The following is an 18,081-nucleotide window of genomic DNA, read 5'->3' on the forward strand; positions in this document are numbered from 1 at the left end:
CTGGCTCGCTCCCAGCTGCAGGAGCTGCCCTGGGAAGCTGCTCCTTGCAAACACTCCTCAGTTCTGTTATTTTCAATAATGCTCTGCCAGGCCCCGTGCTCGGTGCTCACAGCCTGCACACAGGGCCTTGCTGAGAGCTGGAGATTAGGCAGCACACAAGAATGAGTGTCTTACAGGAGCTCCTTTACTGTAAGGATTAATCTTATTCCTGAAATGTGACCGTATCTCGCACAAATCTGACCCCACTGGGGGCCGTGGCTTCACTTAATTGCATTCTTTAGCAAGGATTGAGGGCTATTAGGTGGTGTGCTTGTGTTGCAGGGGATGCTGTGCCAGAGAATTCAGTGAATTTTGCAGGTCCGTGGAGCGGCGCAGGAAAAGTGCCATGATGTTGGCTTGGCTGGTGCCAGGAGCTTGGCTGGGTGCTCAGACAGACAGGCAGGGGTGAGCAAATCTGCTCCAGAGAGCGAGGTGAGCTGTGCCCTGGGGAGGGGAGAGGAGGGAGGGCAGAGCCCCTGGGATTTGGGCTTTCATCACAACAGTTCCCACTGGGCTCCAGCCTCCGTGGCAGCTCCAGCTCCTGCACTGGGGCAGGAATTGTGCAGGGATGAGTCTGCTCCTGTTGCCAGGGCCCTGCCGAGGAAGCAGAGCAAGCTCTGCCCCAGCCTGCGCTCAGGGGAGCCAGGTGGGTGCACATCCTGCTGTCCTGACAATCCCTCATCAGGGGGACAGCAGGGATGGACCTGCTCTGAAGGATGAGCTGCTGGATTGAGTCTGACATGTCCTAATATCTCTGCCAGCACTTTCTGTCTCCGTCAGGGGCTGGGGAAGCACATTAGCACTGGAGTGGAAGTGTCACCCTCTGGCGTCTCCTCCTCTCGTCTTGGAGCTGTTCTGGATCCCCTTTTCCAGACCTTCTCCTTCAGAGCCCATCACAGGCAGGAAAAGCCCTGCTGGGTGTGGGAGGGCAGTGCTGCCAGGCTCCTCTCTCTGGGGGAGGCAGAGCATTTCCCTGACATTCAGCTCTGTCCCGGGGGGCTCTGGGGATGTGCTGCTCCTCTCGGCTGCTCTCAGCTGTGGGAGATCACTGGTGCCGCGTTCGGGGAGCACACGAGGCTCAAGGAGGTGCTTGGTGGCCCTTTTGGCACTGGTGGGGGTGGATCTGCTGCTCTGATAAAGGAAAACAGGAGTTTCTGAAATGGTGGCTGAGCCAGCTGGGTGGTTTGCTGGGTTTATTTTAACACAGGCACCTCAAATAGTTGGGTGCATTCTTGCTCTCTCCAACGCCAGCCTCGCTGGTGGGAACGGGAGCTGCGTGACTGAAGGAGGAAGAGGGGAGAGCCAGGGAGCTGCAGCTCAGCTCTGTGCTGTGCTGGCATCGCTGCCACATCCCCAGTTTAATTAACAGTTCCCATCACAGCCATTCACGCTGTTCCCACTCTCTGCTCGCCCCTGACAGCCACAAAAGAAACCCCAACGTGTTGTTCCGTGCCCTGGAACCCTGTGAACCCCGAGCTAGGGCTGGCTGGAGCCTCGCTGTGTCTCTCTAAGTGTGTCTAGAACAAACATTTGAAGAGATTCCCAGTGATAGGATTCAGGGTTTTTTCCTCTTTTTTGTTCCAGTGTTTGTGCTCGTTTGTCGTGAGCCACGCTGGATCTGGGCTGGCACAGAGCACACAGCAGAGGCTTTGTAATCCTCAAAGTCCAAAGCTTCTCTCTGAAAAGTTGTTCTTTAGGGCTGAGTACGTATGGGGACTTCTTGTTTATGCTGGCTTTTCTTTTAATTGAGCACAGTTCAGCTTTGGAGAGGTAATGGGACAGAAAAAGATGAAAATGCCCCTTCACGCTGCCTGTCCCGGCCGCCTCCCACCCCGACGTGTGCCAGAGAGCTTGAACAGCCTCACCATCCCCTTAGGCCTCTCAGAGCTTTGATCAGTGTACAATATCTCCTACCTGGCTTTCCTCTAGAAGGTGATAAACCCTGGGCTTGGTTTCTAATTGGAGTAACGATAGCGGGAAGGAATCTGTCAGATCTGAGAGATCCTTGCCCAGCTCTGGCCATTATCCCGTGCTCAGAGTCTGCCTGATGGAAACTCTGAGCTGCCCACCCCGGGAGGAGGCTGAGGCTGCAGCTTCCACTCCATTTTCAGCCCTTCTGGGGCAGATCTGCCCGGTGTGGCTGAGGGAAGCGTTTCCCAGCGTTGGCACACAGCACTGGGTGCTGGCTGAGAGCACAGCTGCCTTCATGCCACTCCAGCTTTGCTCAGGGATCAGGGTAAAGCTGGGAGCAGGGAGCTCCTTTGGAGCCAGGAGCTGTCTCCATGGAAATGTGCTGGCAGGGTGAGGGGAGCAGGCTGCTGCTGAGCTGGATCTGCCCTGCCACAGCCCTGCTGATCTGCTGCTTCTGTCCTGCTGCCACGTTCTGCCAGGACCGGGGCAGAACTGGTCAGGAGAAAATCTCTCTGACCTCCTGTGGAGGCTGCTGATCCCCCAGGATCAGCCGTGGCACCCCTGCTCCAGGTACTCTCTCTTCCAGTCCTGTGTGGCTCAGTAACACAGCTCCTCTGTGTGCTGCAGGTGGGGAAACTGAGGCACTGAGTGGGCTAGGGGCTCTCAGACGTGCAGAGCGGCTGCTGCAACCCCAGCCTTGCTGGAGCCCTTCCAGTGTGTGTTTCCCGTGCAAGAGGGGCTCTGGGACACCCCCAGGGACTCCTGGCTGAGGGTCAGGGCTGCTGTGGTGGGGGACCACTGCCTGTCTGGGCAGGAGCGTCGCCCTTGGTGGGGATGTGTTGCCTTCCTTGCTGGGTTTTCCATGCGTGAGGTTTCAGCTTTGCTTTGATTTGGAAAAATCTCCCTTTCAGAGGGTCCTTGGGTCCTGTGCTGGGGGGGAGAGAACCTGATGGGTTAAACTTCAGACATGGGCTGGGCTCTGCCCATGGAGCTGGGCTCACCCCATGGGGCTGGGCTCTGCCCATGGAGCCAGGCAGGTGCTCAGTGCCAGCCCTCAGTGCCACCCTGGGGAAGGTGCCCGTGTCCCTGCAGGGACCGTGCGCTGCCGTGGCCGCTGGGGCTCTGCCCAGCCCCTGCCCAGCCCCTGCCCCTCAGAGCTGTCCCTTTGTGCCCCACAGGTGCTGACAAGGCTGGGGAGACGCCGCCGTTCCCGCTGAGCCGGATCCTGCCCGGCTGGGGCCCGAGGCCTGTGCAGAGGATGAGGATCCTTCCCAGCCCTGGAATGCCTTCGCTGCTGTCCCTCGTGAACGTCCTGTCCCTGCTGCTGATGGACTGCCTCGCTGAAAGTGAGTGACTCTGCTGTCCCCTGCTCTCTCCTCACCTGCTGTTCATTGTGCAGAATGGAGCTGATGGAGCGTTTCATTTCCCAACACCCCTGACTCTGCTCCGCTGCCTTCCCGCTGTTCCCAGCCCTGCCTCGGGGGGACTCAGGGCTGCTGGCTCCTCACAGCCTGCTCTGAGTTCCAGGCTGCCCCCAAGGCTGCCAAGGAGCTGGAGAGAAGGGGGGAAGCTGCCTGACAGCTCTTGCCAGAGCCTTCCCCACCTTCTCCCAGCCCCAGCTCACCCATCCTGTCCCCTCCTGCTCCTGCCTTTGGGGATCTGTCAGACACTGGTGACGCTGGCAGGTTACTTTCTGGGGCTGGATTCCAAACAGCATTTCAAGAAAGAGTATTATGTTTCTCCTTCCCCTGAGTGAACCAGTTCCAGTCCAACACAGTTTTTATCTTTGCTGCCTTTCAATTCCTGCTTTAAAAAATGAAAAGGGGAAGGGAAAAAAAAAGAAGTGAAAATCTTCAGCGACTTGAGTGTAATGTTCCTTCGACATGAAGGCTGATCGCTTGGGATCAGTGGGGAATAGACTTTTCCAAGCTGATTGAATTATGAGGTTTTTTCCTCCCCAGCAAAGCTGCTTGAAGCTGGTGCGAGGGCTGCTCTGGTCAGCGGAGCCCTTGACAGCTTTTCACGTAATCACTTGGTTATCAGGGTTTATTAGGATGACAGGGATTGAATGGATCCGCGACCTTTTGTGGCTGGGAGATGTTTTTGGGCTTTCTGCCCTCCCTGCAGCAGGCGAGGGGGATGTGCCTGCCCTTGCCTCTCTCTGAGCTTTGCTGGGTTCATGCTAAATCCCCCTTTGCAGACAGAAACACTCACCTGCAGAAAGATAATGTTGTGTTTTATTCTTTTTTGGTTTCATGAGCCTGGCGAGTGAGCTGGGCTCCGGGAGGTTCATGATGGGGTGAATGTTGGCTGGGGTCAGTCTGCACCTCAGGTGGCTCCACTGGTGTCCAGGAGAGCCACAGCTTCAGCCCGAGCTGTCTGGAGTGGCAGCAGCACTCAGAGTGTGGCAGGGAACTGCCCTGGGATTTATCCAGGGATTTATCAACACTAGGTTGGTGTTGGAGCCAATGCTCCATGTGCAGGGCCTTCATGGGCACCCAGAGTCAGGGGTGCTGCTCTGGGGGCTCAGGGTGAAGGTGGGCACTGGGAATCTCCATCCCTGGCTCTTGGTGCAGGGGAGTCAGGAGTGGGGAATCAGTGGAAATCTGGAGTCAGGGCTCCAGGGTCTTGTTCTTGCCACTGGTTTCCTGTAACAACGCCTGGCAAAATCAGTTTGCAGAGCAGACTGCAGCTCTGCAGGCGTGGATGGAGAGCTCAGGTGTGCTGCAGCCTCTATAGGAGAGCCCCAGTGGGTACCTGAGTGCCTGTGAAAATCGGGGTCCATTTGAGTTTTGGGTGCACAGGAGGCCGGTGTGCTCAGTGCTGAGAGGGACACGGCAGCACCAAGGCTTCTCCAAACCACGGCTGAGGGACCTCAGTTCTCTTGTGGTTTGGTTGTCCTGGGAAGGAGCAAACTTCGTGTCTGTCCCTCCTCTTTGGGGTGAGGTTTGCTCAGAGGTTCCAGCAGAGCTGGGAGATGCCACCACGTGCTGCCTGGCTGCCACAGAGCCTGGTGGGGGAAACGTGCCCTCAGGAAGGGCTGGGGCTGGTCAGACACAGGAGGCTCCAGCGGCGTGGCCTGAGCCTGCTGAAATCTGTCACTGCCCTGCACACACCCTGCTGCTGGCAGCCAAGTCTCTCTCTCCTGTAGTTCTGCAGTGTCCTTGGATGCTGAACTGGGAGGGTTTGTGCTCTTTTCCCTCTGGCTGCTCACAGATGTCCGTGCAGGAGTTTTGCAGGTTGCTGGGATGGGGCTGCTCTTACCTGCTTGCTGTGCAGATGTTGGGCCAGATGTTGTGTCTGCTCTTGACCTGCAGCATGCCAGCAGCTCCGTGCCCTGTGCCCGTGGGGGTGCTGCCCGTGCCAGCTGTCTGAGTCGCTGTGGGGCTGTTGCTGCCAGCCTGCTGAGGGTGAGTGGGCAGAGCTGATGGTTCCTCCTTTGGAGGGCTCCTGGGCTGTCCCAGCTCAGCCAGCAGCACCCGAGCTGCTCCCCAGCAGCAGACAGCTTTGTCTGTCACAGCTGCAGAGCCTGCCAGAGGAGCTGTCCCTGCTCTGACAGTGTCCCCTCCCATCAGATGGCCCCGGGCTCTGTCACATTCCTGTAATCCCTTGGCCAGCTTCCACTTGGCCACGGCGCCGTTTCTGCCCTGATGTTTCTGCCCTGATTCACCCCAGGCCCTGCAGCCCCCGGGCACACGGTGCTGGTGCCCCTCCTGTGCTGGGAAGAGAGATGGGAAACCCCTGGGACTGTGGCTTTTGGAGCCATCACCTCCCAGCGTGGCAGGGAGCAGATCCCAGAGCAGAGCCTGGGCTGGACTGGGGCTGGGACTGGGGCTGGCACTGGGACTGGGACTGGGACTGGGACTCGGACTGGCACTGGCACTGGCACTGGCACTGGCACTGGCACTGGCACTGGCACTGGCACTGGGACTGGCACTGGGACTGGCACTGGCACTGGGACTGGGACTGGGACTGGGACTCGGACTGGGACTGGGACTGGGACTGGCACTGGCACTGGCACTGGCACTGGGACTGGCACTGGGACTGGCACTGGCACTGGGACTGGCACTGGGACTGGCACTGGCACTGGCACTGGCACTGGCACTGGGACTGGCACTGGGACTGGGACTGGGACTGGGACTGGCACTGGGACTGGCCTCCTCTCCCAGTGCAGCTCTGGAGGAGCTGTGGCCTCTGCAATCAAAGGACCATTAAAATACTTCCCTTCTTTCCCAGGCTAATTGATCTCAGTCAGTGATTTAAATCTTTCTGTGGCAGGAGCATTCTATTTAAAGGAAAGTGCCATTTAAATTAAAAATCCAAAGCACCACACTACTTTCTGCCCGCTGCTCCTCCTCGGGAAGCTGAAGAGAGCAATAATTGAAAGGTGTGACACAGGCATGTTCCTTCTCTGTTCTCTTTGGCTGAATATGGACATTTTCTTTGTTTCCTCCATATGGTCAAAGGCAGCCATGGAGCTGGAAATTACTGATTCCATGGTTATTTTCAGTGGCGTCATTAAATGGAAAGTATTATCCTTTTCTTGAGAGTTCTGCTGTTTGTGTGAGGACCATGAATTGGCACGGCTGCAGAGGTTGGGGGAGGCCTCCCCAGGGGCTGCACAGCCAAATGTGCCCCTTGGAGCTGGGAGGAACCATCAGCAGGGACAGATGGCCTGGAGAGGAGTCTGGGGAGAGGAAGAGCTCCCAAACTGCTGATGGACCTGGGCACAGCACCAAGCCTTGCTGCTTCCTGTTCACACAGCCAGAGCCATAAAGCCTTCATGGTGAGCACCCTAAACCCTCTCACTCTGTGTGTGCAAATGAGGGAGCACCCTAAACCCTCTCACTCTGTGTGTGCAAATGAGGGAGCACCCTAAACCCTCTCACTCTGTGTGTGCAAAGGAGTGAACACCCTAAACCCTCTCACTCTGTGTGTGCAGGAGGAGTGAACACCCTAAACCCTCTCACTCTGTGTGTGCAAAGGAGTGAGCACCCTAAACCCTCTCACTCTGTGTGTGCAAATGAGGGAGCACCCTAAACCCTCTCACTCTGTGTGTGCAGGATGAGTGAGCACCCTAAACCCTTTCACTCTGTGTGTGCAGGATGAGTGAGCACCCTAAACCCTCTCACTCTGTGTGTGCAAATGAGGGAGCACCCTAAAACCTCTCACTCTGTGTGTGCAAATGAGGGAGCACCCTAAACCCTCTCACTCTGTGTGTGCAGGATGAGTGAGCACCCTAAACCCTTTCACTCTGTGTGTGCAGGATGAGTGAGCACCCTAAACCCTCTCACTCTGTGTGTGCAAATGAGGGAGCACCCTAAACCCTCTCACTCTGTGTGTGCAAATGAGGGAGCACCCTAAACCCTCTCACTCTGTGTGTGCAAAGGAGTGAACACCCTAAACCCTCTCACTCTGTGTGTGCAAATGAGTGAACACCCTAAACCCTCTCACTCTGTGTGTGCAAATGAGGGAGCACCCTAAACCCTCTCACTCTGTGTGTGCAAATGAGGGAGCACCCTAAACCCTCTCACTCTGTGTGTGCAAATGAGGGAGCACCCTAAACCCTCTCACTCTGTGTGTGCAAATGAGTGAGCACCCTAAACCCTCTCACTCTGTGTGTGCAAAGGAGTGAACACCCTAAACCCTCTCACTCTGTGTGTGCAAAGGAGTGAACACCCTAAACCCTCTCACTCTGTGTGTGCAAATGAGGGAGCACCCTAAACCCTCTCACTCTGTGTGTGCAAATGAGGGAGCACCCTAAACCCTCTCACTCTGTGTGTGCAAATGAGGGAGCACCCTAAACCCTCTCACTCTGTGTGTGCAAATGAGGGAGCACCCTAAACCCTCTCACTCTGTGTGTGCAAATGAGTGAGCACCCTAAACCCTCTCACTCTGTGTGTGCAAAGGAGTGAAACACCCTAAACCCTCTCACTCTGTGTGTGCAAAGGAGTGAACACCCTAAACCCTCTCACTCTGTGTGTGCAAATGAGTGAGCACCCTAAAACCTCTCACTCTGTGTGTGCAAATGAGGGAGCACCCTAAACCCTCTCACTCTGTGTGTGCAAAGGAGTGAACACCCTAAACCCTCTCACTCTGTGTGTGCAAATGAGGGAGCACCCTAAACCCTCTCACTCTGTGTGTGCAAATGAGGGAGCACCCTAAACCCTCTCACTCTGTGTGTGCAAATGAGGGAGCACCCTAAACCCTCTCACTCTGTGTGTGCAAATGAGTGAGCACCCTAAACCCTCTCACTCTGTGTGTGCAAAGGAGTGAGCACCCTAAACCCTCTCACTCTGTGTGTGCAAATGAGTGAACACCCTAAACCCTCTCACTCTGTGTGTGCAAAGGAGTGAGCACCCTAAACCCTCTCACTCTGTGTGTGCAAATGAGTGAGCACCCTAAACCCTCTCACTCTGTGTGTGCAAAGGAGTGAACACCCTAAACCCTCTCACTCTGTGTGTGCAAAGGAGTGAACACCCTAAACCCTCTCACTCTGTGTGTGCAAATGAGGGAGCACCCTAAACCCTCTCACTCTGTGTGTGCAAATGAGTGAACACCCTAAACCCTCTCACTCTGTGTGTGCAACTGAGTGAGCACCCTAAACCCTCTCACTCTGTGTGTGCAAATGAGTGAACACCCTAAACCCTCTCACTCTGTGTGTGCAAAGGAGTGAGCACCCTAAACCCTCTCACTCTGTGTGTGCAAATGAGTGAACACCCTAAACCCTCTCACTCTGTGTGTGCAAATGAGTGAGCACCCTAAACCCTCTCACTCTGTGTCCCTCCTGTGGCAGGGCAGGAGCTGCACCTGCCCAGGTGTGCAGGGCACAGCTGCTCTTGGCCAAGGGCAGTGGTCAGCTCCCTCTGCCCCCCAAGGAACCACGTGCCCCCTCCAAGTGCTCCTCAGCTGCACATAAAAAGCCATTTACTGCGTGGAAATGGGGCCATTTCTTCTGACTGGAATCAGCACGCTCGCTGTTTTCAAGTGGATTTTTCTCATTGATTAAACCTTTGTGTTTTACAATAGCACTTTGCTAATTGGCACTTTGCATACACAGAGGGCTGGTGCATGGCTCTCTCCACCCCAGCAGAGATTTAAGGGCAGGGAACATTACTTATTACTTACATTTCCTTCCTTTTATAAATCACCGTATAGAAGCCTTACTCGCACACTCTGAAGTATTACCATAAATAATTAAATCTAAATTGCAATTGACAAAATAAAAGAATAAAGCCCCTTTTATGATGCATTACCCTGGCTTTCTTCCCTTTTAATTGCCCGTGCTCCATCATTAATTTGCAGCACACAGTAATTGATGGGAGGTGCCTGTGAGGGGGCTCTGTGAGCATCCCTGGGGCCAGCAGAGGCAGCAGCCAGGTGTGCCCCAGGCAGGGCTCACGGAGGTGAGGGGATGGCAGTGGGGCCCCTCCAGGCCCACGTTCAGGCTGTGTTTTGGGAGCTGGTGCCTTGTTGAAGGTGTGTGGCATGGAAGGGCCGTGCTCTGGGCCAGCAGGAGCTGGTGGGTGGCAGCACAGCTTGGCTGGCTGGGATGCAGATCCCACCCCTTCAGGTGTGTCTGCCTCCTGTCCTGAGCAGCCCCTCCCAGCAGGATCAGCCCCTGGGGCACGGGGCACAGCTCCCAGCTCGGGGGGCCCAGGCTGGGCTCTGCTGCTGGCCAGGACAGCAAGGTGGGAGCAGAAATCCAGGAGGCTCCATGGCAGCCCTTGAGAGGCACAGCAGGCTGACATCAGTGGGGAGGAGATCTCTGCACGGTGGGGAAGCTGCTCCAGCTGGAAGGGTTGGGGATGGATCCAGGACAGAGGGTGAGCTGTCCCCAGCCTGGGGCACAGACCCTGACTGTGCTGGGGCTGAGCTGTCCCCAGCCTGGGGCACAGACCCTGACTGTGCTGGGGCTGAGCTGTCCCCAGCCTGGGGCACAGACCCTGACAGTGCTGGGGCTGGGCTGTCCCCAGCCTGGGGCACAGACCCTGACTGTTTGTGCACCCCAAAAGGACAGGGGACAGGGAACCTCGGGGGCTGAGGAGCCAGGGAGATGCTGCAGAAAGGCTTTTCCCCCTTGGAGGGGGCTGGAGGGGGAGCAGAATTTACCAGTTTAAGTTGGGAGCACAGAGGAGGCTCTGTGGTCCATTGGAGGCTCTGTGGTCCACTGGAGGCTCTGTGGTCCACTGGAGTCTCTGTGGTGGAGTTTCCCCCTGGAGCTGCCCGTTGCCCCTGCAGGGAGTGGAGTCTGAGAGAGGAGACAGCAGCTGAGTGCTGCAAAGGCAGAGCTCCCTGCTGCCCTGCCCAGACCCGCCTGCTGCTCCTGCTCCTCTGCAGGCAGGGAACATCTCCCTGCCCTTGTGCCCTGCCCTTCCCACTGCTGCCTGCTCCGGGTGCCACCTGTGATCTTGCTGAGGGTTCTGCCCTGGGTCTTGTCTCACTCGGGGACACTGAGTGAAGCTTCTCTGTCACCTTGTTTAAGTGCCTGATTAAATTAAGCCTTGCCTGACTGGATCAAGTGATGTATCTCTTTTTTTTTCTTTTTTTTTTTAAGATAACTGAAATTGGAAAGTTTGTGTCTTCTGTAGGATCCAAAGAGGAAATAAATCATGTGTTGAAAGAGCTTCCTCGGGGGGAGGGGGGCTGTCACTTCCCAGGTCTCAGCTGTGCCCCACGCTGGGAATGCTCCTTAGATTAATCTCTGCTGAGGAGCACCTGGGGACAGCAGCAGCCACGGTGTTTGGGACCCAGCCATGGGTGTCTCCTGCTGAAGGATCTTTTCCCAGCCACAGGCTCTTTCTGCTCAGCTTCATTAGATGGTTAAGTTAGGGGAAAAGAGCATCTGCTTGTTGTGTAAACAAGTGGCTTGTGTGGAAATGTCACCTGCAGAGGATGGGATGGAAGAAATGTCTGTCTTCGTACCTGGATGCCAAAACTGGGGCTGTTCCTCTGTGCCAGGCTTTGCCAGGAAGGCAAGAGCTCTTTCTTTAAGCCTCTTCCCCTTGGCTGTTCTTGCCCCTGCTGCCAGGGGATCTTCCCCAGCCTCTCCCAGGCCCTCTCCTCTGTCTGGCAGGGTCTCTGTGCTTGTGTCCTTTCAAAACCAGCTCAGTACAAAGCTCCTGGGTCACTGAAGGGGATCTGTGAGGGATTCCTCCCTTTTGTGGCCTGGCCAGCCCAGTGTTATTCTTAGAAGGCAGCAGAGTGGTTTTCAAGGACGCCCGACCAGAGGAATGTCATTCCTCCATGCGTGGGATGGAGCTGGGCTCGAGCTGGCCTGGGAGACACCATCTCCCAAGAACAGTTTTATTTACTCTCTGCCACTCTTCCCCTCCAGCCAAGGATGTTCTCTTGCAACATAATTGGTCCCAGTTCCCACCTTAGGAAGCTGTGATGTTCTGTGTGCTGCAGCTGCCTTTAATTCTGGGGGATTGTTAAAGTTCATGAAAACAGTCACGTTTTACACCATCTGCTGCGTGCAGGGAGGTCACCAGGGTGCAGGCTGCAGGCCAGGGACTGGGGAGCATCCCCTCTCTGTGACTGCACCTTCCCCACGCTCCTTTGCCTTGCCCCCATTGCCTTTTTTGAGCAAGGGCTTCTCTTGCTGTCTTGTGCAGTCTGATGAGCCCAGGTTTGGTTCCAGCAGCCTGAACTCCCCTCCTGCAGCCCTGAGCAGCCCTGTGAGGCTCTGATGAGCCCAGGTTTGGTTCCAGCAGCCTGGGCTCCCCTCCTGCAGCCCTGCAGCCCTGTGAGGCTCTGATGAGCCCAGGTTTGGTTCCAGCAGCCTGGGCTCTGCTCCTGCAGCCCTGAGCAGCCCTGTGAGGCTCTGATGAGCCCAGGTTTGGTTCCATCAGCCTGGGCTCTGCTCCTGCAGCCCCGTGGGGCTCTGATGAGCCCAGGTTTGGGTCCAGCAGCCCGTGGGGCTGGGCAGCAGAGCCCTGTGGGATGTGGCAGTGAGCAGGGCCCCGAGGAGAGAGCAGCACGGGTGTGTTTTGGGTGTCTGCTGCTTTGACTGAGCTGTTGGCATGGATGGCTGAGGGGGCTGACAGCAGGGACTCGGGGCTGACCTGTTCTCCCAGAATGGTGCACACAGAGCCCTCCCTGAGTGTCCCTCCCTGGGGGTGCAGACATGAAACGTTCTGAGAGCCTGGTGGAGCCAGCTCCTTTCATCTGCAGAGCACGGAGTCGTTTCTGTTTCCTTTTGAGGCCGGGAGGAAAAGCAAAGCTTTAAAGAAGGAAAAAAAAAATAAATAGAAGGAGCCGCAACTGGTTTAGCATTCTACAAAGTTTCTCTGAGTCCTCCAAATCTTTAATTGACTCAGGAGCATAAAATTGAGAAGGGGAGAGAGTGAGGGAGCGTGCGAGTGGCGCGAGTGATTTGAATAATTTATTGTCCTTTGAAGTTGCAAGAGAAATTTCAGCTGCCTTGGGGAGTAATTTCTCCCCATTCTGAAAGGGTTTCTCCTTATTTTAAACTCATTCAGAGGATGATAGTTTTGCATTTTCTGCATAATTAATGAGCATAGCTCCCCCCACTCTCACACAACCTCTAAAGAGTGGTGGGGTGATGAAACTTGGTGGTTTTTTTAATTAATAAAGTCAAATTAATTTGACTGTGTCCTCATCCTCCCTCACCTCTGCTGGAATCTATGGATTTATTTATAAATTAGTCTGAGCATGCTGCCAGGAGTGCTGACAGATCTGACAAATCTTTAGCCTGGACTTTGATTTGTTTGGATGAATTTCTGAAAAGATGGTGTAAGGTTTTTTCAGTTCAGCTCTTAAAGATCACCTTGAGACTGGCTCCAGTGATGTCCCAGGGAGCCAGGAAGATCCTCCAGCTCTCATTTCCCTGTGTCTGTCTGTTTGGGGAGGGTCTGCTCGCTTTTGAGGGCGTTTGTGGGTTTTTTCTGAGTACTGTGATACATCCCTTTTCTTCTAGCACCTGCTAATTGTGATTAATCCCAGAAGCTGCCACTTGAGGCCATGAAAGGGAGAGGGATTTTCTTCCTGGTGCCTGGAAGGGCTGCAGGACAGCCTCCTGGTGAGCAGCCATCCCTTGACAGCTGTCCTGCTCCAGGAAAGCTCACCTTCCTCAGCTGCTGTCTTTGACAGAAGGATTTAAGGCACCACTGCTGCTTTTCCATTGTGTTTACATTTCTCTCTCATTCACATCTTGCACTGTTTTTCTGGGTCCCTGGTGTCCCAAAGGTGAATTCCCACTGCTGTCAGTTCTCAGCACTGCTGTTGAAGTCTCCTTTTTTTGGGTTCTTTAGTGTTGGTGTTCCCAGCACAGATCTGCTCCCAGGGATAAGGAGCAGCCCCGTCCCTGGAACCAGCAGTTCAGACAGAGCAGGAGCAAGGATTCTGCTTCCCCTGCAGCAGCCAGGATCACCTGGTTTCTCTCACCTTGGGTGTCAGAGCTGGGAGCAGATGTTTGGTAGCCTCAGTCTCCTCCTGCCCCAGTGCTGCAGGCTGGTCCCTCCCTCCCAGAGGCTCTGGATCCCAGTGCACTGCTCAGGAGCTTGGTGGATGTGCCAGATGCCCAGGTTGCCATCCCTGTGTGAGAGCAGCTTGGCATGTGCTGCCTCAGGCCAGCCAAGGGAGGAGGGAGCTGGCACAGGGCTGGGCTCTTGTGTAGTGGAGGTGTACTGGGTGAGTTCTTCATCTTCCTCACCGTGTTCTCTGTGTGTTAACCCTGTGCTGGTGCCACCTTTCCTGCTGTCCTTCCTGCTCTGGGCCTGGCAGGAGAGGAGGGGAGGGGGGCAGTTCTCCAGGGGCATTGCCCCTGCCCGCAGGGGAACAGGCTGCACCCTGTGGTAGCCCAGCTCTTCCGAGGCAGGGCAGGGCTTGGGTGGCTCAGAGCAGGGGAATGGCCAGGTGGAAGCATTTCACTTCTAAAAAAACATCCTCAGTCTTTTTTTACCCTCCTCTGCCCAACCTTGCCAGTGCCATCTCCCTGAGGGGAGCCAAGAGCTGCTGACAGTCAGAGGAAGTCTCCATCTGCAGCCTATAATTATCCTGTCTGCTTTCCCAGAAAAGGCCAGTTGGGGAGTGAGAGTGCTCCTGCTCCCTGGGCCAGCCCTGCCTCCCCTGCCTCCCCAATTACTGCCTAATGGACTTTTTATGGTGATCAGACAACTGGGCTGGGGAGAAGTTATTGACGGGGAAATGGAATATAATTCACTCCCTCTTTGTTTGGTCTGTCAGAAAACCCTCATTTTAATTTTATTTGTCAGGCACTGAGAAACAGCCCTCAGAAAGAAAAAGTGCAAAATCTGTCAGAAAAAGCCCGAATTTCGTGAGGTCCAGAGTGTCTGCAGGACCTCTGCAAGGGGTGTCCCCAGTCCTGTGGAGTGTCTCCATAGACACTCCTCCCCAGTCCTTCTCCCTCCCTTGTCCTGAAGGACTGTGGCTTCTGGAGCTCTCTCCCTTATCCTGAAGGAGTGTGGATTCTGGAGCTCTCTCCCCTGTCCTGAAGGAAATGTGGATTCTGGAGCTCTCTCCCTTGTCCTGAAGGAAATGTGGATTCTGAATCTCTTCTCCCTTGTCCTGAAGGAAATGTGGATTCTGAATCTTTCTCCCTTGTCCTGAATGAAATGTGGATTCTGGATCTTTCTCCCTTTTCCTGAAGGAGTGTGGATTCTGGAGCTCTCTCCCTTATCCTGAAGGAGTGTGGATTCTGGATCTTTCTCCCCTGTCCTGAAGGAAATGTGGATTCTGGAGTTCTCTCCCTTGTCCTGAAGGAAATGTGGATTCTGGAGCTCTCTCCCTTATCCTGAAGGAGTGTGGATTCTGGATCTTTCTCCCCTGTCCTGAAGGAAATGTGGATTCTGGAGCTGTGTTCCTGTAGCCCTGTGTGCAGCTCCCCAGCGCTGCTGCTGAGGAGCACAGACCCACTCCCAGCAGAGCATCCTTGCTCCCCACTCTCCATCTGTCTCAAATTTGGCTGCTCTCTCCTCTTTTCATCTGCTCTGTGGTTTGTCTCCTCCATCTCATCTCCACTTCCTTGCTCTGGCTCTGAGCACCTCCGTCCTCTCCAGCCTGCTCCACTTCTCCTGAGGATCATCAAAGTCCAACTCCTGGCCCAGCTCACGTCAGCCCCCAAATCCCACTCTGTGCCATTTTCCCTGCTGATGTCTTCTCATTCCCTCTGGCTCTCTCACCCTGCCTGCCTTCTGCTCCCCATTCTCCCTCCCTGTCCCCTGGGCTGGCAGAGCTGCTCCAGTTCAGGGCAGGGATCTCCATGGGCAGGCAGGCCACAGCAGCAGCTCTGTGGAAAGCTGCTCCCTGGGACAGCACAGAGACCCTGGAGCAGCACAGAGACCCTGGGACAGCACCCAGACCCTGGGACAGCACAGAGACCCTGGGACAGCACAGAGACCCTGGGACAGCACCCAGACCCTGGGACAGCACAGAGACCCTGGGACAGCAGCACAGAGACCCTGGAGCAGCACAGAGACCCTGGAGCAGCACAGAGACCCTGGGACAGCACCCAGACCCTGGGACAGCTCAGAGACCCTGGGAGCAGCACAGAGACCCTGGGACAGCACAGAGACCCTGGGACAGCACCCAGACCCTGGGACAGCACAGAGACCCTGGGACAGCACCCAGACCCTGGGACAGCACCCAGACCCTGGAGCAGCACAGAGACCCTGGGACAGCAGCACAGAGACCCTGGGACAGCACCCAGACCCTGGGACAGCACAGAGACCCTGGGACAGCACAGAGACCCTGGGACAGCACAGAGACCCTGGGACAGCACCCAGACCCCGGGACAGCACAGAGACCCTGGGACAGCACCCAGACCCTGGGACAGCACAGAGACCCTGGGACAGCACAGAGACCCTGGAGCAGCACAGAGACCCTGGGACAGCACAGAGACCCTGGAGCAGCACAGAGTCCCTGGACAGCACCCAGACCCTGGGACAGCACCCAGACCCTGGGACAGCACCCAGACCCTGGAGCAGCACAGAGACCCTGGAGCAGCACAGAGACCCTGGGACAGCACCCAGACCCTGGGACAGCACCGAGACCCTGGGACAGCACAGAGACCCTGGGACAGCACCCAGACCCTGGGACAGCACCCAGACCCTGGGACAGCACCCAGACCCTGGGACAGCACAGAGACCCTGGGACAGCACAGAGACCCTGGGAGCAGCACAGAGACCCTGGGACAGCACAGAGACCCTGGGACAGCACCCAGACCCTGGGAGCAGCACCCAGACCCTGGGACAGCACAGAGACCCTGGGAGCAGCACCCAGACCCTGGGACAGCACCCAGACCCTGGGACAGCACAGAGACCCTGGGACAGCACAGAGACCCTGGGACAGCACAGAGACCCTGGGACAGCACAGAGTCCCTGTTCCTTGGCACCTGTGGGACCAGGAGGAGAGTGGAAGGGGACGTGTCCCCATCTGTGTGGGAGCAGCCCCGCAGCTCAGGAGGGAGCAGCAGCTCTGGGTGCTGTGGAGAAAGCTGCTCCTGTCCCATGGTGTGTCAGGGAGCCTCAGTTCCTGCCCAGGCTCTCTCCATAACCCCCCCAGGTGCTACAGGGAGCAGCCAGCTCTGCCCAGGCCTGGGGAGGGCAGGGCAGGGACCTGGTGCCCGGCCATAACTGCCTCTTTCTTCCTCTCCCCCTGCTGCCGTCAGCTGTCAGCTCAGATATGTGAAGCTCATTTGTTCTCCTGCCTCCCTCCCACCCCTCAGAGCACCCCTGGGTTCCCCATCCCTCTCCCTGTCTCTGGGATTTGATGTTTCAGACTGGCATATGGTGCCCGGGCGTCTCCCTGGCTGCTCGTCCATCACCGCCCATTCAGCGTGGCAGCCCTTCCCGAGGGCTCTGCGTGTGAAGGCTGAGCTGTCCCCTCCTCCTCCCACTCCTGCCTCTCTCCAGCCTCCCTGCTGCAGAGCTCTCAGCCTGTGCTGTCAGCCTTGCAGGGAGATGTTGGCTGGTTTTACATGACCGTGTCTGAACAACTTTTCCTGCTCTGGTGTCACGTGCAAGAGGGGAGAGGGGGCAGCAGCATCTTTAGTTTGGTGAGGAACTGCCTGGGTGTGCAGCCCCCCCGTGGGCTGGGGGAGGAGGAGGAGACCCCCACCCTTCTCACCTGAACCCCCAAATCCTGTGGAGCACAGGAGGGATCCCTCTCTATCCACAGGAGCCAGGAGGGATCCCTCTCCATCCACAGGAGCCAGGAGGGATCCCCCTCCATCCACAGGAGCCAGGAGGGATCCCTCTCCATCCACAGGAGCCAGGAGGGATCCCTCTCCATCCACAGGAGCCAGGAGGGATCCTTCTCCATCCACAGGAGCCAGGAGGGATCCCTCTCCATCCACAGGAACCAGGAGGGATCCCTCTCCATCCACAGGAGCCAGGAGGGATCCCTCTCTCTCTGTCCCAGGGCACAGGAGCCATGAGTGTCCCTCTCTCTCTGTCCCAGGGCACAGGAGCCATGAGTGTCCCTCTCTCTCTGTCCCCCAGCCCCAGCAGCTCCCCAGCGTGGTGCTGGCTGTTTTGGGAAGCGTGTGGGCAGTGGCAGGAGGGAGGGCTGGGTTTGACTCCATGGCTTTGCACGGGGCTCTGGAGCAGGATCACAGGTACCCAGCAGCAGCCGCTCCTTTCTGCCTTCCCCTGGAGACCCAGACCCTGCAGGAAGCCTCTTGTAGTAGGAAAATTCTTTCAAGCTCCAGATTTTTCCATTCCTATTTTGACTCTGTGCACAAAGTGGGTTTTTCTACTTTGCAAGCAGAGAAAGGGGGAAAAATGATCTCTGTGACTGCTGGACTGATGGAACTCAGAGTCAGCCTTTCCAAACTCAGCTACCCGTGTGGGAAGGTTGGTGAAGTGATATAAACCCCCTGGACTGTCAGTATGTTGTCTGGAAAATGTGTTTCTTTGGTTTTCATTTATTTATTTAAAGCCGTGGCCCTGCAGTCTTGGCAGACGAGGGCAAACAGCTCTGAGAGGGCTGGCAGGGTTTCAGTGGCACCCTGTCCCTGCCTGGGGGGGCTCCCAGAGCCCTTTGCAGAGCTGCAGGCTGAGCTCTCACCTCGTGTTCCCCTTCCAGCTGGGCCTGGCACGGCAGAGCTGAGGCTGCCCCACAGCACGGGGGGGTTGGCCCCAGCTT

The 18,081-nt window shown here is 56.4% G+C and overlaps 1 protein-coding gene across 1 annotated transcript in view; it reads left to right on the forward strand.

Annotated features, from left to right (window-relative positions):
- PTPRS (protein tyrosine phosphatase receptor type S) overlaps positions 1 to 18,081 on the forward strand; it is a 116,645-nt gene that overhangs the window by 25,055 nt on the left and 73,509 nt on the right. The window contains exon 2 of the mRNA XM_050985933.1: positions 3,129 to 3,296. Coding sequence (XP_050841890.1) covers positions 3,209 to 3,296 — 88 coding nt within the window. The 5' untranslated portion in view covers positions 3,129 to 3,208. The remainder of the gene's footprint in view (positions 1 to 3,128; positions 3,297 to 18,081) is intronic.

The sequence above is a fragment of the Serinus canaria genome, chromosome 28 (assembly GCF_022539315.1).
Source record: "Serinus canaria isolate serCan28SL12 chromosome 28, serCan2020, whole genome shotgun sequence".
NCBI lineage: Eukaryota > Metazoa > Chordata > Aves > Passeriformes > Fringillidae > Serinus > Serinus canaria.